The sequence below is a fragment of the Salmo trutta genome, chromosome 1 (genome assembly GCF_901001165.1).
Source record: "Salmo trutta chromosome 1, fSalTru1.1, whole genome shotgun sequence".
Lineage (NCBI taxonomy): Eukaryota > Metazoa > Chordata > Actinopteri > Salmoniformes > Salmonidae > Salmo > Salmo trutta.
In genome coordinates this window covers 52,598,244-52,625,057 of record NC_042957.1, presented here as the reverse complement: position 1 = coordinate 52,625,057, position 26,814 = coordinate 52,598,244, and the positions used below count along the sequence as shown (strand labels likewise).

At 43.9% G+C, this 26,814-nt stretch overlaps 1 protein-coding gene across 4 annotated transcripts in view; it reads right to left on the bottom strand.

The window, feature by feature from the left end:
* Nucleotides 1–26,814, bottom strand: part of LOC115199717 (rho GTPase-activating protein 27) — a 36,713-nt gene extending 9,899 nt beyond the window's left edge. For 2 of the 4 annotated variants that reach the window (XM_029762081.1, XM_029762092.1), the window contains exons 1-2: nucleotides 26,436–26,813; nucleotides 20,054–21,128 (exon numbers count right to left, since the gene is read on the bottom strand). In XM_029762081.1, the coding sequence (XP_029617941.1) occupies nucleotides 20,054–21,037 (984 nt within the window). In that variant the 5' untranslated portion in view covers nucleotides 21,038–21,128; nucleotides 26,436–26,813. Of the gene's footprint in view, nucleotides 1–20,053; nucleotides 21,129–26,435 lie in introns of all 4 variants that reach the window. The other 2 variants (XM_029762110.1, XM_029762100.1) reach the window with 2 other exon arrangements.

The window sequence follows — 26,814 nt, the reverse complement described above, 5'->3', positions numbered from 1 at the left end:
TATCCAGAGCGACTTACTGGAGCAATTAAGGTTAAGTGCAGACAGATTTTTCACCTAGTCGACCTTTCGGTTACTGGCCCAACGCTCTTCACCTCTAGGGTACTGTACCTGCAGCCCTCACATGTAGGCTAAGTACTGCAGGCATAGAATTGAACATGTAATTCAATTGGCAGGCTGAGTGAAATGACCATGAAGTCTTAGATTAGTGGTCATGAAGGAAAATACCATAATTGGGACGCACACCCTTAGGTACTTACCTGGGAGACACCCAGAAAAGTCACAAGCCTGTGCCTGAAGCTACGGCAAGCCTTGAAGATCATGTCGGTCATATTCCCTGAAAAAGGCACCTCTTCGAATAATGTAATGATCAAATATGTTGCATCCCATCAGGGGATATAACATTTTAACTAGTAGATCCAAAAGCAGAAGTATTGGCAAGGACATACCACAGGTTTTTCAGACCATGTACCAGTTCCTTCTTTTGATTACTACCTGGCTTGAAGAGGGGCTTTTTTTTTTTAGCTTTGAATACATTTTTAAGAAACACTGAAAAAGCCAGAGACCAGGGAATAACTGTTTCGGGTTGCCCAATTCGAACCTTGTAAAACATACATTCCTCATGAAAAAATAGCTTTAAAAGAAAAGCCTGGCTCAGCGGTAAGGTTTCTTTCGTATAGGCAAGACTCTTCTGTGCACCACACATGGACGTACACTGGCCTGAACACACAGACGGACTGTACCGACCTAAATACTTTCAAGAAAAACACAAATAAGATACATGGCTGGGTGGAGGGAGGGAGTCGACTGTCCAACTGTCATTTCCTCTCAAGATGGGCTAATGGAAGTTTTGGACATAAACACACATCCCAGTTGGGTCGTTTTTTTTGTATACTGCTTACAACATCTCGGCCGTAAAGTACCTGCGTAATACTTATGCGAGTATGAAGTAAAACACCAGAACACGTTGATACACACACACACCTCTATGCCTGAAGGTACTCTAACGTCTAAAATACACATGTGCACAATGAGAGTATTAGTTCTGTGCTGGAATGATGCTGTAGCAGACAGCATGGATAGTGTTTCTTTGTGCTGTGACATCACCTTCTCTGAGACCTGAGGTGTCTGTCAGAAGCTGTGGTTCCCTGGTTTGGTGGTACCTAAAGGTCAACCTGTGATAAGCGAGTCTGCCCACTGTTCATGTCCTATGAACAGCTGGCATTGATAGTACAAAACATTAGGAAATCCTGCTATTTCCATGACATAGACTGACCAGGTGAATCCAGTTGAAAGCTATGATCTCTTATTGCTGTCACCTGTTAAATCCACTTCAAATCAGTGTAGCTGAAGGGGAGACGGGTTAAAGAATGATTTTTAAGCCCTGAGACAAATGAGAAATGGATTGTATATGTGTGCCATTCAAAGGGTGAATGGGCAAGACAAAATATTTAAGTATGGGGTGTGGTAGTAGGTGCCTGGTTTGAGTGTCACAAGAACTGCAACGCTGCTGGGTTTTTCATGGTCAACAGTTTCCCATGTGTCAAGAATGGTCCACCACCCAAAGGACATCGAGCCACCTTGACACAACTGTGGGAAACATTGGAGTCAACATGGGCCAGCATCCCTGTGAAACGCTTTCGACACCTTTTCGTCCATTTCCCAACAAATTGAGTCTGTTCTGGGCAAAAGGGGGTGCAAATCAATATTAGGAAGGTGGGTATGTGTGTGCATGACACAACAGATGACAACATCTTAAAAAGAACTCCAGACTCTTGTACAAACATAATTGTTTTGTTATTCAAATGGTACCTCGGACAGACACACCTTAGCAACCACCTGGGTTACAAAGCTGCAGGCTAGAGGTTGATACTCACAATCCTAGAATCACTATATAATAATCACTATACAGTCCTGCTTCATTAGACAGAGTAATAAACGCTACAAATTAATAAACATGCCTTGGGCAACGCAGAGCATGGGCAGCAGTAAATATGCAAGCAAAACTAAAAACAAACACTCACTCACTTTCAGGTTTCGGTTAACACCACCTGATAAGTTCTTCTTTGCGGTGGGAGAGTTGTCTTTGGAACGTGGCAGTGACTACTGGCTACACATTCAGGTTAAAACATCAACACCTGGCTGTGGAAAGCCCCAGTTTTTCTAAAGTAGATATTAATGAAGCTTAGACTACCCCTCTTCCTTTACAGTTGTAACACAACAATAAGCTACAAGTGCAGGTGCGTGTAGCAGTAGAAACGAAAATGATATTTAATAACAGATGCGTAATAGTAATAAAAGTGATTGTGGTGATGATTCTTTCAATCAACTGGAAGCCCATTGTTTCTTATGCACTAAAGCCTCCAAGCTAAATAGCATACCAGCCTCCTCAAACCAAACTAAATGGAAAGGATACCAGAATGACTGGTTCACACACAGCAACGGGAACATTTTCTGCCAGTCAGCAATACCTGTCATGCCAACCATTTGTTTGGAGTCAAAGCGGATAATGGCAATAGTGTGACTTTTTGTAATCTCTCTAGGATAGGTCCTACTGTCACAGAAGGAGAAGAGATAACACACCTTTACATCAGATTATGTTCCTGGCTGCGTATATCCAAGCAGGTTATGGTCAAGTATTAACTTTCTGCTTGTGACTCATTGTCAATGATTGATACATACTAGCAATGAAAACCAAGATGGCATTCCTCCCTTGTAGTTTGACCCCTTCTCCCTGGCAGGGCTGGGGCAAACCTCGTCATGCCCGTCACCATAATATTATCACACTTACAATTACATCAAGCCTTTTGACACTGCATAAACAGGAACAAGGAAGTCAAAGACAATTTGAGATGTACATACTGTACCCAATGTGTCATTTATGATAATGTAATTGCGTATAATGTGCCAGAATATTCGAGAAATTACAACTGACACTTTACAGTTTAAAATGAACTACAACTGATTGACACTTGATGGTTTAAAATGTACTATTGTAAAACCACTGTAGTGGAATAGAGATACACTGAGTGCACAAATATTAGGAACACCTGCTCTTTCCATGACATAGACTGACCAGGTGAATCCAGGTGAAAGCTATGATCCCTTATTGACGTGACTTGTTAAATCCACTTCAATCAATGTAGATGAAGGGGAGGAGACAGGTTAAAGAATGATGTTTAAGCCTTGAGATAGTTGAGACATGGATTGTGTATGTGTGACATTCAGAGGGTGAACGGGCAAGACAAAGTATTGAAGTGCCTTTGAAAGGGTTTTATGGTAGTAGGTGCCAGGAGAACCGGTTTGAGTGTGTCAAGAATTGCACCGCTGCTGGGTTTTTCACGCACAACAGTTTCCCATGTGTATCAAGAATGGTCCACCACCCAAAGGACATCCAGCCAACTTGACACAACTGTGGGAAGAATTGGAGTCAACAAATCTGTTGTTCTGTCCCTGAACAAGGCAGTTAACCCACTGTCTTTCGGTAGTAGGTCATTGTAAATAAGAATTTGTTCTTAACTGACTTGCCTAGTTAAATAAAGGTTAAAAAAAAAAAAAAAAAACATTGGGCCAGGATCCCTGTGGAACGCTTCGACACCTTGTAGTCCATGCCCCGATGAGTTGAGGCTGTTCTGAGGGCAAAAGGGGGTGCAACTCAATATTAGGAAGGTGATCCTAACGTTTTGTACACTCAGTGTAAATGGACAGATTGGAACTATATAAGAGCATAATCTCAGTCCCGCTTTATACTGTCTTCATCTTAACTCTTCGAACGCTCAGTCAGTATTGACCCTAGAAATCAGATGAGGTGACTGAATGCTGCATGGCAGTGAGTGCCACATGGTTTACTGGTTGATGTCCCTTTCCATTCAATCAACAGTGGACTGACTCATCAATTCCTCATATTAATAAACTGAAGAAAAAACAGCTGACACTATCAAGGTTATGGACCCATATTCAGCCTGTAGATATTTAGAGTAATAGTAAGTAGCCTATAGAGCATGACATAAATACCCCCCTACAGAACAAGGACATAATGGTCTGGGCTAATGCATAATCACAATCTATACCTGAGCTATTTTGCATCTGAGGGTCAAACACTGTGTATGTCAGAGGTCATTGACAGACACTGTGGTTTATGTCATTTTCATATACAAATATTCAGTATATTGACAAGATAAGTCAACTGGAGGAAGGTTATGTTTTCAAAAATGGAATGTGTGCTCAAATAATACCAGGCTATTGCCAGTGACCAAAATGAAATTTGATAGAAATGAATGCTTACTCTGAATCACTGTAATTTACACCACATGTATAATAACTGTATTAAAACTGTTACAGTTAGTAGCTATTAATGCGCATAAAATCCTATTTAATCAGACCAAAACCTCAATCCAAATCTAAGCAACAAATGGAGCCATCATCGACCATAAAAAGGACAAATTACCTGTTTAAAGTTTGTTTGGTTAATCCCAGGCTCAATGTAGAGTAGACTATCCTTCAAAGATATCGTTTAGAAGTTACATACTTCAGTTTTCCCTTTATCCAGTTTTAAAGTACAGTATTCACCTCGCTATTCCACACTGTACACTCACGCACTCCATGCCTTGTCAGGTACGCTACAGTACAGGTTAAGCCACTGCCTAGCAGCAGCAAGTCTTGGGAGTGGTTGCGATGTTCCTCAGTTTAACCCTCTCCTGCCTGCATAGATCGCGAGCGCACAGAATGCACAGAATGCAGCCAACACAACACTGATACCTTGCATAACTAAATAATAACGTTTTAAAAAAGCATGTGTGCGTGTAATTGAGAAACACTGAAGGGAGTATCTTTACTCAATCGCCTGTTTACATTTTGCAAATTAAATAATTATGTCATGAGAACATTTCAGGATTCAGGAGCTCTGCAAACAGTTCTGCTCAAAAACTTGAGTGTGTGTGCGTCAGTGTGTGTGTGTGCGGTCTGGCGTGGCGTGGGGGCTAGCCTATTGGAGTGGAGTATGGAAACGTGTGTTTGTTTCCAGTTGTTTGGGGTGAGGCTTGCAGCCCTACAGTACAGGAAAGGGCAACTCCTTTGTTTTGTAAACAAACAGCACAGCGGCCCAGGGGTGCTGCTAACTGGGTACTATGGCTGGGTGGGTGTACCTCATTTCTACCAGCATGTCAATGTGCAACTTTACTCCACCCACAGAGACGTGTACAAAGCTCTCCCTCGTCCTCCATTTCGTCAATCTGACCATAATTCTATCCTCCTGATTCCTGCTTACAAGCAAAACTCAAGCAGGAAGTACCAGTGACTCGCTCAATACGGAAGTGGTCAGATGACGCGGATTCTGAACTACAGAACTGTTTTGCTAGCACAGACTGGAATATGTTCCAGGATTCATCCGCTGTCATTGAGGAGTATACAACATCATTCACAAGCTTCATCAATAAGTGCATCGAGACATCATCCTCACAGTGGCCGTACGTACATATCCCAACCAGAAGCCATGGATTACAGGCTACATCCGCACTGAGCTAAAGGCTAGAGCTGCCGCTTTCAAGGAGCGAGACACTAATCTGGACGTTTATAAGAAACCCCGTTATGCCCTCCGACCAGTGGTGTAAAGTATTTAAGTAAAAATACTTTAAAGTACTACATTTTACATTTTAGTCATTTAGCAGACACTCTTATCCAGAGCGACTTACAGTAGTGAATAGATACATTTCATACCATTTCATGCATTTTTTTTGTACTGGCCCCCCGTGGGAATCGAACCCACAACCCTGGTGTTGTACACACCATGCTGGCGTTGCAAACACCATGCTCTACCAACTGAGCCACACTTAAGTTAATTTTTGGGATACCTGTACTATAATTTACTATTTATATTTTTATGTTTTTAACTACTTTTAATTTTACTTCACTACATTCCTAAAGAAAATAATGTACTTTTTACACCATACATTTCCCTGGCACCGAAAAGTACTTTTTACATTTTGAATGATTAGCAGGGCAGGAAAATGGTCCAATTAACGCATTTATCAAGAGAACAATCCTGGTCTTCCTTACTACCTCTGATCTAGCAGACTCACTAAACACACCTTTTGTTTGAAAATGATGTCAGAGTGTTGGTGTGTGCCTATTTATTTATGTGTGCCTATCCTGGCTATGAATAAATAAATGTGCTTAATATAAGCAATTTGAAATGATTTATACTTTTACTTTTGATACTTAAGTATATTTTTGCAATTACATTTATTTTGATGCTTAAGTATATTTAAAATACTTTTAGACTTTTACTCAAGTAGTATTTTACTGGGTGACTTTCAATTTCACTTGAGTCATTTTCTAATAAGGTATCTTTACTTTTACTCAAGTATGACAATTGAGTACTTTTTCCACCACTGCCTCCGACGAACCATCAAACAGGCAAAGCGTCAATACAGGACTAAGATTGAATCCTACTACACCGGCTCTGACGCTTGTCGTATGTGGCAGGGCTTGCAAACTATTACGGATTACAAAGGGAAACCAAACCGCTAGATGCCCAGCGATGCAAGCCTACCAGACGAGCTTAATGCCTTCTATGCTCGCTCTGAGCCAAGCTACCCTGAACCATGCATTAGAGCACCAGCTGTTCCGGATGACTGTGTGATTACACTCTCCTTGGCCGATGTGAGTAAGACCTTTAAACAGGTCAATATTCACAAGGCCGCACGGCCAGATGGATTACCAGGTTACGTACTCAACGCATGCGCTGACTAAATGGCAAGTGTCTTCACTGACATTTTCAACCTCTCCCTGACCAAGTCTGTAATACCTACATATTTCAAGCAGACCACCATAGTCCCTGTGCCCAAGAATGCCAAGGTAACCTGCCTAAATGACTACCGCCCCGTAGCACTCGCGTCTGTAGCCATGAAGTGCTTTGAAAGGCTGGTCATGGCTCATATCAACTCCATCATCCCAGAAACCCTAGACCCAGTACAATTTGCACACTGCCCCAACAGATCCACAGATGATGCTATCTCTATTGCTGTTAGAATAATTTGTATGTGTTAGAATAATGACTTAAGTGTTCCACTCTGAAATTGTAGGATAGTGTGAAATGTTTGAGAATTATGAGAAGATAAAACCAGGATGTGGGTAGATCTGTTAGTATTGTAATACTATGATGTTATATTCTTTAGTCGGGATGTAAACAGAGTGAAGTTGTAGAGTAGATAATAGAAAATTATTAGAGGGTTTCAAACCAAGAGGGTCCCAACGGGGGAGGGGAGGTGAAAGCCTTGAAGAATGTGACAACATTTATGGTTCTTTGTGGTTAGTGGAAAAGTACTGGTTGTTTGAGCAGGGGGTGGTCTAAAGATAGGAATGTGTGTGTGTATTATTAAAGGACTGGGTCCTCATTTTTTACTTTAGAATAAAGATCTGTGAACCTTTTTTATCAAATCTGAGACTTTGCCCAATTATTAGTGAACCCAGGGTCTTACAAACCTAGGTGAATTGGTTAAAGATTAAATGCATTATTGGAATTGAAAATTCCCTTAACAGTTGCACTCCACATTGCCCTTTCCCACCTGGACAAAAGAAACACCTTCATGAGAATGCAGTTCAGCATTCATCACCATAGTGCCCTCAAAGCTCATCACTAAGCTAAGGACCCTGAGACTTAACACCTCCCTCTGCAACTGGATCCGGAACTTCCTGATGGACTGCCCCAGGTGGTAAGGGTAGGCAACAACACATCTGCCACGCTGATCCTCAACACAGGGGCCCCTCAGGGATGCGTGCTTAGTCCACTCCTTTACTCCCTGTTCACCCACGGCTTCGTGGACACTCACGACTCCAACACCACCATTAAGTTTGCCAATGACACAATGGTGGTAGGCCTGATCACCGACAACGATGAGACAGCCTATAGGGAAGGGATCACAGACCTGGCAGTGTGGTGCTAGGACAACAACCTCTCCCTCAACATGAGAAAGACAAAGGAGCTGATCGTGGACTACAGGAAAACGGGGGCCCGTTCACATCAACAGGGTTGTAGTGGAGTGGGTCGAGTGCTTCAAGTTCCTTGATGTCCACATCACCAACAAACTATCATGGTCCAAACACACCAATACAGTTGTGAAAAGCGCACAACAATGCCTATTCCCCCTCAGGAGACTGAAAAGATTTGGCATGGGTCCTCAGATCCTCAAAACGTTCTACAGGTGCACCAACGAGAGCATCCTGACTGGTTACATCACTGCTTGGTATGGCAACTGCTCGGCATCCGACCGCAAGGCGCTACAGAGGGTAGTGTGTACGGCCCAGTACATCACTGGGGCCAAGCTTCCTGCCATCCAGGCGATATCAGAGGAAGGCGCGATATCAGAGGAAGGCCCTAAAAATGATCAAAGACTCCAGCCACCCAAGTCATAGACTGTTCTCTCTGCTACCACACGACAAACTGTACCGGAGTGCCAAATCTAGGTCCAAAAGGCTCCTTAACAGCTTCTACCCCAAGCCATAAGACTGCTAGACAGTTAATCAAATGGCCACCTGGAATATTTGCATTGACCCCTTTTTCATGCTGCTGCTACTCGTTGTTTATTATCTATGCATGGTCACTTTACCCCTACCTACATGTACATATTACCTCAATTACCTTGACTAACCTGTACCCCCGCACATTGACTCGGTACCGGTACCCCCTGTATATAGCCTCGCTATTGTTATTGTATTGTGTTACTTTTATTTACTTAGTTTTAACAAATATTTCCTTACTTACTTTAAACATTTTAAATAAAGGGCTTGTAAGTGTCACGACTTCCGCCGAAGTCGGTCCCTCTCCTTGTTCGGGCGGTGTTTGGCGGTCGACTGTGGGAGCATGACCTGTACGCCAAGGCTGAGAAATGTCTGTTCTTCCAACAGTCCATCTCCTTCCTAGGGTATCGCATTTCCACTTCAGGGGTGGAGATTCTCACCCAGAGTCCTCTGTTGCACAGATGTTTGTGTTAGTTGACCATTAGGGTCAGGGTTAATTAGGGAGGTCACCGTGCCTTTGGGCATGGTGACGCAGGGGGGTCATACTGAGAGAATTAGTCTCTTCCTTATTGACTCTCCTGCATTTCCCGTGGTGCTGGGCCTACCCTGGTTAGCTTGTCATAACCCCACTGTTTCTTGGCCACAGAGGGCTCTCACGGGGTGGTCGCGGGAGTGCTCAGGTAGGTGTTTAGGGGTTTCAGCGCATTCCCCCTGAATATGCCGATTTGGCTCTCGCATTCTCCAAAAATAAGGCGACTCAATTACCACCTCATCAACGGGGCGATTGTGTGATAGATCTCCTGGTAGACGCTGCACTTCCCAGGAGTCACGTGTATCCCCTCTCACAAGCGGAGACGGAGGCTATGGAAACATATGTCTCCGAATCCCTGCGTCAGGGGTACATTCGGTCCTCCACTTCACCCACCTCCTCGAGTTTCTTTTTTGTGAAGAAGAAGGAGGGAGGTCCTCGCCCGTGTATTGACTATCGGGGTCTGAATCAGATCACTGTGAGGTATAGTTACCCGCTACCGCTCATAGCCACGGCGATAGAGTCAATGCACGGGGTGCGCTTCTTCACCAAACTAGATCTCAGGAGCGCTTACAACCTGGTGCGTATCCGAGAGGGAGACGAGTGGAAGACGGCTTTCAGTACCACCTCTGGGCACTATGAGTGCCTCGTCATGCCGTATGGGTTGATGAATGCACCATCAGTCTTCCAAGCCTTTGTAGATGAGGTTTTCAGGGACCTGCATGGGCAGGGTGTAGTGGTGTATATTGATGACATTTTGATATACTCCGCTACACGCGCTGAGCATGTGCCCCTGGTGCGCAGAGTGCTTGGTCGCCTGTGGGAGCATGACCTGTACATCAAGGCTGAGAAATGCCTGTTCTTCCAACAGTCCATCTCCTTTCTAGGGTATCGCATTTCCACTTCGGGGGTGGAGATGGAGAGTGACCGCATTGCAGCCATGCGTAATTGGCTGACTCCCACCACGGTAAAGGAGGTGCAGCGGTTCTTAGGGTTTGCCAACTACTAGTGGAGGTTTATCCGGGGTTTTGGTCAGGTAGCAGCTCCTATTACCTCACTGCTGAAGGGGGGCCTGGTGCACTTGCAGTGGTCAGCTGAGGCGGACAGGGCTTTTAGTTACCTGAGGGCTCTGTTTACCTCGGCTCCCGTGTTGGCCCATCCTGATCCCTCTTTTTGGCGTTCATAGTGGAGGTGGATGCGTCCGAGGCTGGCATAGGAGCTGTGCTCTCTCAGCGCTCGGGTACGCCACCGAAGCTCCGCCCCTGTGCCTTCTTCTCGAAGAAGCTCAGCCCAATGGAGCGTAACTATGATGCGGGGGACCGGGAGCTGTTGGCTGTCGTCAAGGCCTTGAAGGCGTTGAGACATTGGCTTGAGGGGGCTAGAAACCCTTTTCTCATCTTTACTGACCACCGCAATCTGGAGTACATCCGGGCGGCGAGGAGACTGAACCCTCGCCAGGCAAGGTGGGCCATGTTTTTCACTCGTTTTGTGTTTACCCTTTCCTATAGACTAGGCTCCCAGAACGTTAAGGCAGACGCATTGTCCCGGCTGTATGACACAGAGGAGCGGCCCATGGATCCCACTCCCATACTCCCCGCCTCTTGCCTGGTGGCGCCGGTAGTGTGGGAGCTGGACGCGGACATTGAGCAGGTGTTACGTGCAGAGCCCGCTCCCCTCCAGTGTCCAGCTGGGTGTCTGTACGTTCCGTCTGCTGTCCGCGACTGGCTGATCTATTGGGCCCACACGTCACCCTCCTCTGGTCATCCTGGGATCGGTCAGACGGTGCGCTGTCTTACTGGGAAGTACTGGTGGCCCACTTTGGCCAAGGATGTGAGGGTTTATGTTTCCTCCTGCTCGGTGTGCGCCCAGTGTAAGGCTCCCAGGCACCTGCCCAGAGGTAAGTTACAACCCTTACCCGTTCGACAACGGTCGTGGTCGCACCTGTCGGTAGATTTCCTGACCGATCTTCCTCCTTCACAGGGTAACACCACGATCCTGGTCGTTGTGGATCATTTTTCGAAGTCCTGTCATCTCCTCCCTTTGCCTGGTCTCCCTACGGCCCTACAGACTGCGGAGGCCCTGTTTACACACGTCTTCCGGCACTACGGGGTGCCTGAGGATATAGTGTCTGATCGGGGCCCCTAGTTCACGTCGAGGGTCTGGAGGGCGTTCATGGAATGTCTGGGGGTCTCGGTCAGCCTTACCTCAGGTTTTCACCCCGAGAGTTACGGGCAGGTGGAGAGAGTTAACCAGGATGTGGGTAGGTTTCTGAGGCCTTATTGCCAGGACCGGCCGGGGGAGTGGGCAGCGTTCGTGCCCTGGGCAGAGATGGCCTAGAACTCGCTCCGCCACTCCTCCACTAACCTCTCTCCCTTCCAGTGTGTATTGGGGTATCAGCCGGTTCTGCCTCCTTGGCATCAGAGTCAGACCGAGGCTCCTGCGGTGGACGACTGGTTCCGGCGCGAGGAGGAGACATGGGACGCCGCCCATGTCCACCTTCAGTGCGCCGTGCTGCGCCAAAAAGTTGCCGCAGACCGTCACCGTAGTGAGGCCCCGGTGTTCGCACCTGGGGACCGGCTCTAGCTCTCGACCCAAAACCTGCCCCTCCGCCTGCCCTGTCGGAAGCTGGGTCCGCGGTTTGTGGGGCCATTTAAAGTCCTGAGGAGAGTGAACAAGGTTTGTTATAGGTTACAGCTTCCCCCCGATTACTGTATTAACCCCTCGTTCCATGTGTCTCTCCTCAGGCCGGTGGGGGCTGGCCCGCTCCAGGAGTCTGAGGTACGGGAGGTTCCTCCACCCCCTCCGCCCCCTCGAGGGGGCCCCGGCGTACTTCGTTCGTTCCATACTGGATTCGAGACGTCGGCGAGGGGCCTTCAGTACCTCGTGGACTGGGAGGGGTATGGTCCGGAGGAGAGATGCTGGGTTCCGGTGGAGGACGTGTTGGATCTTTCAATGCTGCAAGAGTTCCACCGTCTCCATCTGGATCGCCCTGCGCCTTGCCCTCCGGGTCGTCCTCGAGGTCGGTGTCGATGCGCTGCTGGAGCCGCGCGTCGGGGGGGTACTGTCACGACTTCCGCCGAAGTCGGTCCCTCTCCTTGTTCGGGCGGTGTTCGGCGGTCGACGTCACCGACCTTCTAGCCATCGCTGATCCATTTTTCATTTTCCATTGGTTTTGTCTTACATCACATCTGGTTCCAATCTCATCAATTACATGTTGTGTATTTAACCCTCTGTTTCCCCTCATGTCCTTCTCGGTGATTGTTTGTTTGTATGGGATGTGCAAGTTATGTTCTGGTGCGCGACGGGTTTTGTACCCACTTTTATTATTTTGTATATTTTGGTTTTCAGAGTTTTGTGAGCACTTATTAAACGACTCTGTTTATACCAAGTTCGTTATCCTGCGCCTGACTTCACTGCCACCAGCACGCACCCATTACAGTAAGTAAGCATGGTAAGGTCTACACCTGTTGAATTCAGCGCATGTGACAAATCCAATTTGATTTGTATCAGAAACAGAGAAGAGTGCATTTATTGCTTAAGAACTATAGAAAATGTTATAGTATTGTGAGTGAGACATGGTCGATGATCGAAAGCTCATTGAGTCATACTGCATGTTACATCCTGTCCAATATGTATGTTGCTAATTATACCTCTACCACAAAGCATCTAGCAGTTATTTATTCTCATGATGTTGCAGTCAGACACAGGCTACATTTAGAATTACTTAGCTATTAAGGCAAGAAAAAAAGTTCACGCTCTCATGACTGTCTACACTTGAAGACTTTATTTCCAAAATGCTATATCCACCAATTTTTCACATTTGGGTTTTTTCATCAGAAGTGGTTGCTAATGGGTACCTTCATGTGTGTGTAAAATAATACTGTTCTTAGATTTTTTATTAATATATTTTAGATGTGTATGAAAATGTGTTTTTTTGCTAAACATTATACAGTATATACATTCTTTAGCTGGAATGGAATGTTCGTATCCTGTATATTTGACTGTGATATCTGGTTGTCTCACCTAGCAATCTTAAGATGAGTGCACTTACTGCAAGTTGCTCTGAATAAGCAATGACTAAACAATGTTTGTATATATTGATGTCACAAATGTATCATTTGTGCATTTCTTTATACAAAATGTAGTTATTTGTTATATTTAACTGTGTAAAACCTAGCAGTACTACTTATTTATCTGGGAGTGACGCGGATATATAATATTTAGCAAAAAAATATGATTATTTGTCTCTCTGAAATGAAACCATCAAGTGATAGATTTTAAACAAATACATGTCTGTCATTGAAAAACCCCATGCCATGATTAGATAGTGAAAAAACACACCAATCTCTTTCATAATTTCTTCAAACAATAAAAACTAATTTACCAACATTTCTGAAAATGGATACATAGCGTAAAGTTTTTAACTCATACAGCTTGGGTGGTTTACAATTGTGAGATGTCAGGTTAAGGGGTGCATACCTTGAATTATTTGGACACAGTCTTTATAAATTATGAATGGATTCTTCCTTATGTAGCTGCTTACAGAAGTTGACCAACTCATTGGCTGTCAAGTTATAAATATAATGTCCACTACTCCAAATGTAATTGAATGATTCCATGCTTCTCAGCCATGATAAATGATAGTTTAATTCTACATGTCACCTACAGTTCGGCTTCCATAAAACAAACATTATTGTGTATTACTGTAAGTAGAACCTGTATCAAGTCACTTGACGAAAAAGGCCACAGAATCAAAAGCCGAAACCTAGAGGTCACACAATGTTTCTTTTGTGTCAAACGCAAAGAGGTGAACAGACACAGAATGTGGCTGAAATCCAATTGATTGTTATTGTGCAGACATGCATAGAGTCCTTTTTAGTGAGTGGCCATGTTTTAAAGACACTTCAGTTTGTTCCTTACTGGAACTCAGGCTTCTGTGTACCTGTTTAAATAAAACAGAAATCAAACTGTGCAGGTGAGAATGAAGCAAATACCTCTAAAATAGTGGAGGCTGCTGAGGGGAGGAAGGCTCATTATAATGGGCAGAATGGAGTGAACAGAATGGTATCAAACACATGGTTTTCATGTGTTTAATACCATTCCATTAACTCCATTCCAGACATTATTAGGAGCCATTCTCCCCTCAGCAGCCTCCACTGCAGTCTAAAAGTATTACTATGTTGACTAAAATGTAACCCAAGGTTACTAATCGTTGTGCAGGTTCAGATATTCCCCAGTAGTCTATAGGCGTGTGGTGACTTGTCTCAGTTCTGCTCAAAATGTATTCAGTGTCAACATGTTTTGTGTCAAAAGTTGAGTAGTCCATAAAAAGATAAGATATTGAATACATAGGATGGTTACATGTGAATGACTTTACACAGGTAGTAGGCAGGACAAAGAGCGTTACACACATTCAATGGTTAACTTAACACTGGTGCAGCAGGTTAAACATAAAATGCAGATAAAAAAAAAAATTATCATCAGAGAATTTAAAACAGGCAGGCAATAATGACTCGAAAGTCAAACATTAAACTACTTTTTACTATATTTAAACTATATTAGTACAGCATGAACTTTGAACTTACCCTTGCTCTATCTATCGCATTCTCAGTGTCACCAGATCATGAACTTCTGACATAAATGCCTGTCAATTGTAATCCAAACTCAACAAAACCATGGGACTCCACTTCTGACACCTGAATAAGTTTGTCTCTTTGAGTCTGAGAGATCTGAAGCCTTTGACCCTCCTCTCTGCACAACATACTTGTGTCTGAGCGTTGTAATTTCATGGTTCTTGCATCATAACATATATCCCTCCCCAGTCAGATCCAAGCCTGATAAAGTTCCTTTGGGAGAAGAAGTGCAGGCTTTCTGAGGAAAATGTGTATTTCAAAGTATCTTGCCCCATAAGTGAATGTGTTGTTTGACGTTGTGTCTTTTGTCATGTTGTTTAAAGTGACAACATTAGACTGCGGTGTAATGCATATTATCTCTGCAGTTCATGTAAAGCGGTGATTCAGGATAGCTTATAAGTAATTTAATATCGCGCACCGGGTAGGCCTATGTAAACAGTACAAGCATCAATCACCAAAGCTGTTAACTAGTAGAATCAGGTGTGCTCTTGCTGGGTTAAAACAAAAATGTGCACCCATGGGAGGCCCCCAGGAGTGGATTGGAGCAATTCCACGCCAGCAGGAATGGAAAATATTTTGGGTATCTCAGATTGTTCTGGCAATTCTCACATAGTAACTTCATTGGGGGGAAGGATGTTTAACATGCTTTTTACATTTGTATCACAAACCATGTTTTAGAAAATCATGATGAAAGTGGCCATTTTAGTTCCTTTTTAGACCTATACATGCCTCCTGTAAGACCCTATGATCTGTGAACTGTACATGATACAGACAACATCTTGGTGTCATTATCCTCCTTTATAGTGTGCTCTAACATATGGAGTATGTCTAGATTCTGAAGTACTATTTTCACAAGCATTTTTCAACATTTATTCAACATATACTCTTTAAACACGTCCAATTTCCAGAGTGGCTCTCTGCTACTTTTAATGATATGACCCATTTTATACATAGACACTGACAATATAGGTCATTAACCAACCACAGCAGAGGCCATTCCCTTTGAATCTGTTTTACCATCCACTGTCTTGGTGGTGCTCATAAAATGTATCATAACTTCAGAATTAGCAGAGTCCGCTCTGGAAATGTGATGTATCTGTAAAATATATGTCCTTAAATTGACAAAATCAAAAAGGGTAGTTTTGAGATATTAATATTTTTAATGTTGAATAAATTCATGTGAACATTTTTATTTCAGAATCTAGACATACTCCATATGTTAGAGCACACTATAAAGGAGGATAATGACACCAATATGTTGTCTGTATCATGTACAGTTCACAGATCATAGGGTCTTACAGGAGGCATGTATAGGACCTAAAAAAAGGACCTAAAATGGCCACTTTCATCATGATTTTCTAAAAAAATTGTTTGTGATACAAATGTAAAAAGCATGTCAAACATCCTTCCTCTGAAGTTTCTATACGAGATCAGCCAAAACGATCTCTTTGCAAGATTTCACCCGCTGGCGTGGAATCGCCCACTGAACAACCCTGATCTAGATCCTTCCTAATCCCCCTCGTCTCTCCTATAATTTTCCTATTATCTGACCTAAAAACATGTTCATGCACTTTTTACAGCTCTTTAAATCACTGTGAATGTGAGTGGTATAACCAGAGAACTTTTACATTTTCATATGTTTGAAAAGTTGAAAAGCATCCTGGATTGATTCCCCTCTTCCCCTGGAGCCAAACTCACCACTTCCTGCCGCCATGGCTCAAAAAAGCATATTCTCCATTGACGTCACCTCAGCAGTGCCGCCCTGTAACTGACCCTCTTTTCCTTTGTATTCCATTGTTTCCTCTGGCCTCCCTATTTCATTATCTCTGTGGCCAAAGCATTAAACGGACTGGCCACAACCTCATAACTAACGCTAGCAGACAGAACCTCATGTGTTTCTCCTGACTATTGTGTGTGATGTCACTGACAGCAGTGGTCATGCTGATCACCATTGTATTCCTGCTCTTTTTCTTTTGAACACACTTCCTTCACCACTATTGGCAATTGAGGAGTCACAGATTCAATAACGAACTATAGATATAGTCTCCTGAGAAGTTGAACTTGTTCAACGAATCAGTTGACTGCAACTTTCAGTGAAATAGTCAAGTTACCAGACAGAAATACGATAAACAAATCTCTTCCTGAAGTTTTAACTTGAATATTTAATTGCATTCGTCACATGCTTCGTAAACAACAGGTTTAGACTAACAGTGAAATGCTTACTTACGGGCCCTTCCCAACAATGCAGAGAGAAAGAAAATAGAGAAATAATAGAAAAGTAAAACACTTAATAAGAAAAGTAATAATAAATACATAATGAGTAACAATAACTTGCCTATATACACAGGGTGCCAGTATCGAGCTGTCGGAAGCTTCATGAAATGGGTTTCCATGGCCGAGAAGCCTAAGATCACCATGCGCAATGCCAACCATCGGCTGGAGTGGTGTAAAGGTCGCCGTCATTGGGACTCTGGAGGAGTGGAAACGCGTTCTCTGGAGTGATGAATCATGTTTCACCATCTGGCAGTCTAACGGACAAATCTGGGTTTGGTGGATGCCAGGAGAACGCTACCTGCCCCAATGCATAGTGCCAACTGTAAAGGTTGGTGGAATAATGGTCTGGGGCTAGGCCCCTTAGCTCCATGGTTTGGGCTAGGCCCCTTAGCTCCAGTGAAGGGAAATCTTAACGATACAGCAATCAATGACATTCTAGATGATTCAGTGCTTCCAACTTTGTGGCAACAGTTTGGGGGAGGCCCTTTCCTGTTTCAACATGAAAATTCCCCCGTGCACATTGTGAGGTCCATACAGAAATGGTGTGTCGAGATCGGTGTGGAAGAACTTGACTGGCCTACACAGAGCCCTGACCTCAACCCCATCAAACACTTTTGGGATGTATTGGAACGCTGACTGCGAGCCAGGCCTAATCCGTGCCCGACCTCACTAATGCTCTTGTAGCTGAATGGAAGCAAGTCCCTGCATCAATATTCCATCATCATCTAGTGAAAAGTGTTACCAGAAGAGTGGAGGCTGTTATAGCAGCAAAGGGGGGACCAACCACATATTATTGCTCATCATTTTGGAATGAGTTACCACATACTTTTGGTCATGTATTGTGTGTACATATATCTAGGAATATTATGCTCGATAAAAACGGTAGTAGCAGCGCATGTGATGAGACAAAAAGTTTGTGCAAAAAGGGTCAATGCGGCTAGTCCGGATAGCTATTTGGTTAACTATTTAACTTCTTATGGATGGTGGCAGTATTGAGTAGCTTGGATGACTGACGTGCCCAGAGTAAAATGCCTGCTACTCACTCCCAGAAACTAAGATATGCATATTATTAGTAGATTTGGATAGAAAACACTCAGAAGTTTCTAAAACTGTTTGAATGATGTCTGTGAGTATAACAGAACTCATATGGCAGGCAAAAACCTGAGAAAAAATCCAAACAGGAAGTGGTTTGTAGTTTTTCAATCGATTGCCTATCCAAACTACATCTAAGGCTTCCACTAGATGTCAACAGTCTTTAGAACCTTGTTTGAGGCTTCTACTGTGAAGTGGGGATGAATAAGAGCTCCTGGAGTCAGAACACTGCCAGCAGGGCATGAGGCTCAGCCATGCACGCTCACGTGAGAGGTAGCTCAGTTCCATTGCATTTCTGAAGAGAAAGGATTTCTCCGGTTGAAACTTTATTGCAGATTTACGATAAAAACATCCTAAAGATTGATTCTATACATCGTTTGACGTTTCTACGAACTGTAATGGGATTTTTTGAGTTTTCGTCTGACCTCCGCGTCGTGAATTTGGATTTGTGAACTGAAGGCGCGAACAAAAATTAGGTATTTGGACATAAAGGATGGACTTTATCGAACAAAACAAACATTTATTGTTGAACTGGGATGCCTGGGAGTGCCTTCTGATGAAGACCATCAAAGGTAAGTGAATATTTATAATGAAATTTCTGACTATTGTTGATTCCAACATGGTGGATATATTGTATGGCATGTTTTTGTGTCTGAGCGCCGTACTCAGATTATTGCTTTTTCGGTAAAGCTTTTTTGAAATCTGACACAGCGGTTGCATTAAGGAGAAGTTTATCTAAAGTTCCATGTATAACAACTGTATTTTCATCAACATTTATGATGAGTATTTCTGTAAATTGATGTGGCTCTCTGCAAAATCACCGGATGTTTTGGAGGCAAAAGATTACTGAACATAACGCGCCAATGTAAACTGAGATTTTTGGATATAAATATGAACTTTATCGAACAAAACATACATGTATTGTGTAACATGAAGTCATATGAGTGTCATCTGATGAAGATCATCAAAGGTTAGTGATTCATTTTATCTCTATTTCTGCTTTTTGTGACTCCTCTTTGGCTGGAAAATGGCTGTGTTTTTTTATGTGTAGGTGCTGACCTAACATAATCATATGGTTTGCTTTTGCCGTAAAGCCTTTTTGAAATCAGACACTGTGGCTGGATTAACAAGAATTAAAGCTTTCAAATGGTGTATAATACTTGTATGTTTGAGGAATTTTAATTATGAGATTTTTGTTGTTTTGAATTTGGCACCCTGCACTTTCACTGGTTGTTGTCATATCGATCCCGCTAACGGGATTCAAGCCATAAGAATTTAACAAACAATTTAGCAGTCTTATGGCTTGGGGGTAGAAGCTGAATATGTGGATGTTGCCAGGAACAACCTTGATTTCCTCAACAACATTTAGTTGCAGACAGTGCCTCCCTGTGGTATCTTAAGCAATGGAGGAAAGAAAATGTCCACCATCTGTGAACAGGTTCTTCAGCACCCTGCCCACAGTGTTAATTGTCTGACTTGATATGCTATTCCAACTATTTGCTTGGTCTCTGTAATTGCTATGTACAAAGCCAGTGAGTGTCTGTCTATCTGCCTGCCTTGCTGTTTTGGTCAATGGACAACTCCCACAACCTTCCTCCCATTCTTACTTCCTTAAGACAGATGGTACGGAGTAACTGCCACAAAAGGAGGTCAAATTGTTCCTTACCATGTTTGACCGTTGGGGCCTCACAATATGAAAACATGATCTCTTCTAAACAATGTATTCATAAAACAGCTGCATTTTACCAGACAGACTAATCCAACATGTATCCTATAATAACTAGCTACTTCCTATGGAAGGGCCTCCCAGATATTAAACTTCATGGGATACTATTACTCTATGAACTGTAAAAGGCCCCGTAAAGGCCCCATGTAATGAAGGGCCTCACCTTTAATCAACAGTCATCCCTTCATAGGCACATACATAGTGTGAGGGAAAGACTGTGGCCCCAATGTGATCAAAAAGGCAAATCGCCCTGCAGGTTCACTACTTCACAGATAATACTTTTACCTGTGTCTGTGTTGGAGATGGAGAAGTGGGAGCGATAACAGGTTTAGGTTCAGCCACAGCAGCAGGTCTCACAGTCGGGGTCTTCTCTACTATTATAGGGGACTCATCCAGCTTCAGGTCCAATATGGATTCATAAATATTCTCAGAGTCCTCCTTTGATTCGTCCTCAGGCTCCACACTAGATTTCTCCTTTTCTCCCTCCTCCAGCTCTAGAGGACATTCCGGCTCTTTCAGAGGTTGCTGAAGGGGAATCCCGCCACCGGTGACCTCGGCATCAGGAATGATGGACGTCTCCACTGGGATGGCCTGGGAGGGCCGTTGGAGGGGGTCAGCTGGGCTGAAGCTGGGGGCTCGGGGGTTCAGGGAGAGAGGCTCCTCCACCAACAGGGAGGAGCCGAAGAGCACACCGGAACTCAGGCTTAATTGCTTCTTGTGTTTGGCACTATTGTTGGCTTGAGGCGAGGGGACTGTTAAGGGAACCTCAAGGGCAACGTAGGAGTGAAGGCCCGGCAGCGAGTCGTTCAGCCCGCCGTGCTTCAACACCCCGGGAGACGGGTCGTGGAATTCTAAGGGTACGCCAAATGTGGACATGCGGTGCTCAGTCTTCTGATGTCTCTTCGGGGAGCGGAGGCGGATAGTCACCTCATCTCCCGCCCTCGTTTCTGCCCGGTCTGGTACGGAGTGCTTTGGGACTGGCACTGGCACCGGCGCAGGAACCGGAATTGGGACCAAATCAGGACTAGGTGGGTCAGCAAAGTCCAGCGGGGATGGGAACTCTGCGGGGAGCTCCTTGACGTATTTAGCAGGTATATAGAAGGGCCTTGCTTGCTCGTTCTTCCTCACATGCCACCAGTGGTCGTTGGTCTTGGCCAGCAGGATGTAGCGTTCGTTGGGCTTGATGGACACCAGGCCCCCGTCGCGGCCCATGTACTCGTACTCAAACTCTACCAGCACCAGCCCCATGTTGCACACCAAGGAGGACATTGTGGCAGCGTGGTGGCCGTGGCAGTGTCCGTTGTGGCCACCCACCCCCTCCCTTTCCACCAAGGACGGTCAAGGCTCCACTGAAGCCCTCCTAAAGGGAACAAAAAATATATAAAAATTGGTTCACTACATTACTCATACTTTACAAAGGTTTTGCATTACCTTACTGTTCTTGTAAATATACAGTATGTTCTGTACATATACTGTACATCTTCACGTTTTTAAATATACATATTGCAGTACACATGATCTTGTTACTATCAAATGCTAGTATATAAGTATATCTGTACATGGGAATGTGTTCATTAGGTCATTCCAGTTGAAGCACCAACACTACAAAATATGTGTTCAGCAAACACGGCAGATCCCTCGATGGCCACGACCCACGCCCATTGTCAACAGATACTGTTTAACTTCAAAGATACCCAGCTGCCAAGTGGTCAAACACACACTACCAGTAGATATACAGTGAGGGAAAAAAGTATTTGATCCCCTGCTGATTTTGTACGTTTGCCCACTGACGAAGAAATGATCAGTCTATAATTTGAATGGTAGGTTTATTTGAACAGTGAGAGACAGAATAACAACAAAAAAAATCCAGAAAAACACATCTCAAAAATGTTATAAATTGATTTGCATTTTAATGAGGGAAAGAAGTATTTGACCCCCTCTCAATCAGAAAGATTTCTGGCTCCCAGGTGTCTTTTATACAGGTAACGAGCTGAGATTAGGAGCACACTCTTAAAGGGAGTGCTCCTAACCGCAGCTTGTTACCTGTACAAAAGACACCTGTCCACAGAAGCAATCAATCAATCAGATTACAAACCTTGGTTGGAATGCATTTGATTTGGTTGATATGCATGTCCATTTTAGGGCTTAAAATGTACTGTTTTAAGCCCTAAAATGGACAAGTGTTATGTCATGAAAAAAGCAGAACATGTCATATGTTCCCTTTTAGCTTTCCTAAATGATTGTTCTGACAATGCATGTCACCAGATTGCGTTAGCCTGTTAAGCTAAACCCTAGGTATTATCTTGGGGAGCCAATGCAAGTATTCAGGTCTCTGGCAAGGTTACTCATCACACAAGCGTAGTCACCTCTTGTTGCACTAACTAACTAGTCTGGTAGAGTATGATGTTATTTGGTAGAGGATGATATTTTCATGGTGTTGGTCATTGTAAATATTACAGATTTTCCCTGATTGGTGAAAAATCACAGCACCGGAAGCCTTTCCTATGCTTTAAACATCCTATAAATACCCTTTGTCTCTCCTCTCCTCTGCGTGTTTGTTTGTCCCAGTCAGTCATTTGGCTAACCCTTATTTTTAGGACTTTAATGAATGTCTGCATTGCTTGATTTGCGAGTGTGACAGTTTAGTGGTAGTTCCTTCCTCTCTTTAGGCTGGCTGGGATGGGGCGTACACAAAGAGAGAAGCAGGAAAAAGTAGTGTTATTCTCAGCAACATGCCAAAATATATCATAACACCAACCAGTCCGTGGCGGGCCAGACATCATGAAACATGATGTGCTCGCAATGGAAGTCGTTCCTCATCACAGATCTGGGAGCAGTATATCCTACACTAGTACTAACTGTAATCCTTAGGGCTCAAAACTGACCTTAGAACAGCCGAAACGTCACATGCATGCACATACAATGCACACACACACACACGCGTTAACAGACCTCACACACAATAGGAAAATTCCATGTCCATTGTGACATCATAGCCTGTATTGGTCTTGTTTAAGAGTAGCTTACCGTGACGTGTCAAAGTGAGAACGAGTTGACCTCTCTCCGCAATGCCAATTTAGAGCAGTCAAAACATGTCGTCATAGAAACCAAGTGACCCCTCTTTCTCTCACATCTTGCGAATATCACACAGACACACACCCACACACATATGTCTCTCTTATCTCAGACCACACCGCTAAACCACACACTGTCTACCACTCAAGGAAACACAACTCTATTTAACCTAAGGGAAAAGGTGGTATTTGCCTATTTCAACACTGAAAATGAAAATACATTGCATTTGTATGCTTGTTCTATGTTTTTATGTCAGTATTCTCAATTGCAGGTAGATTGAATGGCTTTCTTCATTATTACTAATGACTGACACTCTACATACCGCTTGCCATTGTGTGCAGGCCCAAATACCAGTAGTCAAACATAATGACAGTGTATTTTAACACTACATAGCATACAGTATGTTCTTGTACAGGTGTCTCCTCTCAATAAATTTGTCTTATGCACCAACTTCTCTTAGAACAACACAGTGCAGCTTGAGCAATTCCCTTAGACCAGTAGAACAGCCCACGGAGCACGTCTGCTAATGCTACAACATGTCTGGCTTGTATTTCTGGTCTAACCTGATTCTACTACGTGATCAGATGTGCTCCCTGCTTGGGTAATTAACCAGTGACGAAGGACTGACAATCAAAAATAACTCTGGGGAGGGAGAGGGAATGAGGCAGGGCGAGTCATGTGATATATCCTTTCTGTGTCTGTCGCTGCAGTGGTAGGAAAGAGAGATGAGAGAATTTAGAGAAAGAGGGTTTAGAGATAAAGAGAGCGAGAGGGGAGAAAGATAGAGAAGGGGAAAAGAGAAAAAAATAATTGGCCGGCTATTCCCTTTATCCCTCTCTACTTTGTTTACACTGTAAACACTGGCCCCTTCCAGCTCCACCACTGCATAGAACCTGTAAGCCACTCCCATCATTCACTCCAACCTAACAACAAAACTGGTTAACAGACTGGATGACATATTAGATGGGCCTCCAGTGCAAGGCAGTGCATTTCAATTGAATAACCTACACCATTCCATAGTCATTTTTAGACCTTGGGGATGTTTTGTGGGTTATCTGTTCAGAGTCAGACCTACATCTGTAGCAGCCGAGCCATCCTCCCTATATCGCTGACAACCTGCTCCAGCATGCCCGAATAGCAGAGTGGGTCCTCTGCAGAGGGCAGAACCACCACAGCCTGAGAGAGCAGTGGGTGGAGATGGAGAGAGCGGAACAGCCCAGCCTCTGCTTCTACACTGAACAGAGGGAGGGAGTTGGCCCACCGGAATGGCAATCCTGTGGTTTACCAAAGGAACAGAAACCCAAGAAGGGAGCGCCTAGCCCGGCTCCAGAGATAAAGCCACACAAACTCTCAGTGCCAAGCTCACTGCTCATGTATCCATATCTCATAACATGACATAACAAATAGGGCTTTGTGAAAATGCAGAGTTTCATAGGATTGAACTAGGGCGCTTCTAGTAGAGAAAAATAACCTGTTTGACGACTTGATAACATTTCAGTGACTCCCTCCCTCTGGGAAAGAACAGAAAGGGAGAAGAATGATCGATATGCTCAATGCAGTGATTCATCATGTCAGTGCAAGTCAGAAAAGAGTGCCCATCCCAGCAAACTTTTTCTGGGTCTCAAAACGTTCCTAAAATGTTTTCAGAACAGATTATGTACATTGTTCTTGCCTTTCACTGTACCGTTTCACACACATGCATATATTTCTTACAATGCACAATGTTTTCATAACTTTATCAAGTGTGATTGTAGACTTTTTGTTTTTAGAAAGAGTCTGTTGTAGCATTAATGTCTTAACACTTGCTCAGAACTCAAAATAACAAATACAATATGTAACACTCACCCAACATCCTTGCTGGGTTGGTGTCTATGCTGTTGAGGAACACCCTCCAACTCAAAAAGGCTGATGAAAAGAGAGAACAATTGGAGGAGGCAGATCCCATTCAGCCTGTGTTTAAATACGGAAACCTCTCTTTTTCCTCTGGTTGGGCTCCCTTTGACCTCACTCAGTGTCTCTGGTTCCTGGCAGGATGTCCAGGATGGAAAAGAGTAAGGCTGCACTACTTAGCTTACCACTGCAAATATGGGACACCTCTGAACTGTGGCGCTCCACACTCCCAGGCCTCGACACTAAACCTTGTTCCAAATTTAGAACTGCTCTCTATTCTCTGATTTTGTTAACATTTCAAATAAGGCTATGCTGAGCTCAAGGCAGAACAATGGCACATAATCTTAGAGCTTTAAAGATTCAGGAGAAAAGCAGTGACGGTGGTTAATACAACCACATTAACCAGGTAGCCTAGTGGTTAGAGCGTTGGGCCAGTAACCGAAAGGTTGCTAGATTGAATCCCCGAGCTGACAAGGTAAAAAATGGTCGTTCTGCCCCTGAACAAGGCAGTTAACCCACTGTTCCCCGGTAGGCCATTATTGTAAATAAGAATTTGTTCTTAACTGACTTGACTAGTTAAATAAATAAAAGTAGTCACATAACCAATGGTTCATTTCTGCCATTCAAAAATTCACCAAAACACCTGACTATGTTGGTGTGGGTGTTTGTGAGACAGAGAAGTATCTCAGTAGGAGGGAGGGGGGACTTGCTGGAATGTGTCCTGTACAGATGTAGGATCTTTATTTCATCTATACTGTCGCAGAAAATTAATCCTGCTGCAACAGGACTTGAAAGTTTAGTCCATAAAGTTGCTTGATCGGTGGTTAAGGTATTAGCTGGCCAAAGTAGGCTACATGAAAAGTCTAATACTGTTAAAACAACCTTATGTGAGAGTGTGTGTTTACAGTGAATGTATGTAAAGCTCATCTGCATTTCCTGCAGTGCAGGAACACTCTCAGCAACAAAAAAGGGATCTAATTAAGATCCTACACCTGTATGTGTATAACCGAGCCCACGGCACTACCCTTTTTCCCTCCACACCCACCCCAACCAGGCAGGGGAAGGAATGTAGTGTGAGCACTCCAGGGACACATACACTCAATATGTTCCTGTCTTGTAAACACACCCAACAACACACTCAACCACACACTCAAAATAGTATGGGTGTCCCTTTATATTCATCTATCTCTGAATGTATGGCTGTCATAAAAATCAAATGCTGAGATTAGCCACAGAAAGCGATGAAAAATTAAACCTGAAGGTGAAGGTTTCGATATGAATATGAATCATGACCACTGGGGTGTTGACCAAACACCACAAGATCATTCTCAGAGATCAACATGTGACACAATCGTCATTTTCCCGAGTGATTCGCATGTGACAGAATCACAACAACATCCATGGTGAACTTTCACCCTTTCACGAAGTATGAAATTGGTCAAACACAGACAACGACAGCCAAACAGCAGCCACACACTGGGCATCTAACGTTAAACATGTGTTGTTTTCATACATTCGAATAAGAGCCCTCGCCCCTGGCTTGTTAAAAAAAGGTCCCACTTCCCTACAGAACCATCAAACGACATTTCTGTCCTAGCAAAAAAAAAGCAAAGCATACACTTCTGAGTAACAAGGTATGATAAGGTACAACAATCACCACATAAATAAGTTGTCTATTAAAAGGTTTTTGCAGAAAATGTACCTGGAGCAAGAGGACAGCAGAATCATCCTATAGCTTGTGTTCCCAGCTCCCACGGTTTCTTCAGCAGAGTCCAGATCTCACTAACAGGTTGTTCTGTTCTGTCTTTCGCTCTTTTCTTCTCACTGATCCCCCCCTGCCCTCTCCTTCTTCTTCCTCTGGCCGGCCTCCACTCCCCTCCTCCGCTTTCTGTCTTTTCACCTGGGGCTGAAAGGTTCCAGCTCTGGTTGGAGGTGCTCTGGGCAGTGTGTGTGTGTGTGAGAGAGAGAATGTGTGTGTGAGGGAGAGTACTCTTTGTGTGTGTGCCGGTCGCAGCTTGCCTGCCTCTGCTGTCTGCATTCATTTCCTGTTCTAGCGCGCACATCCCCGCTTCAGAGAAGTG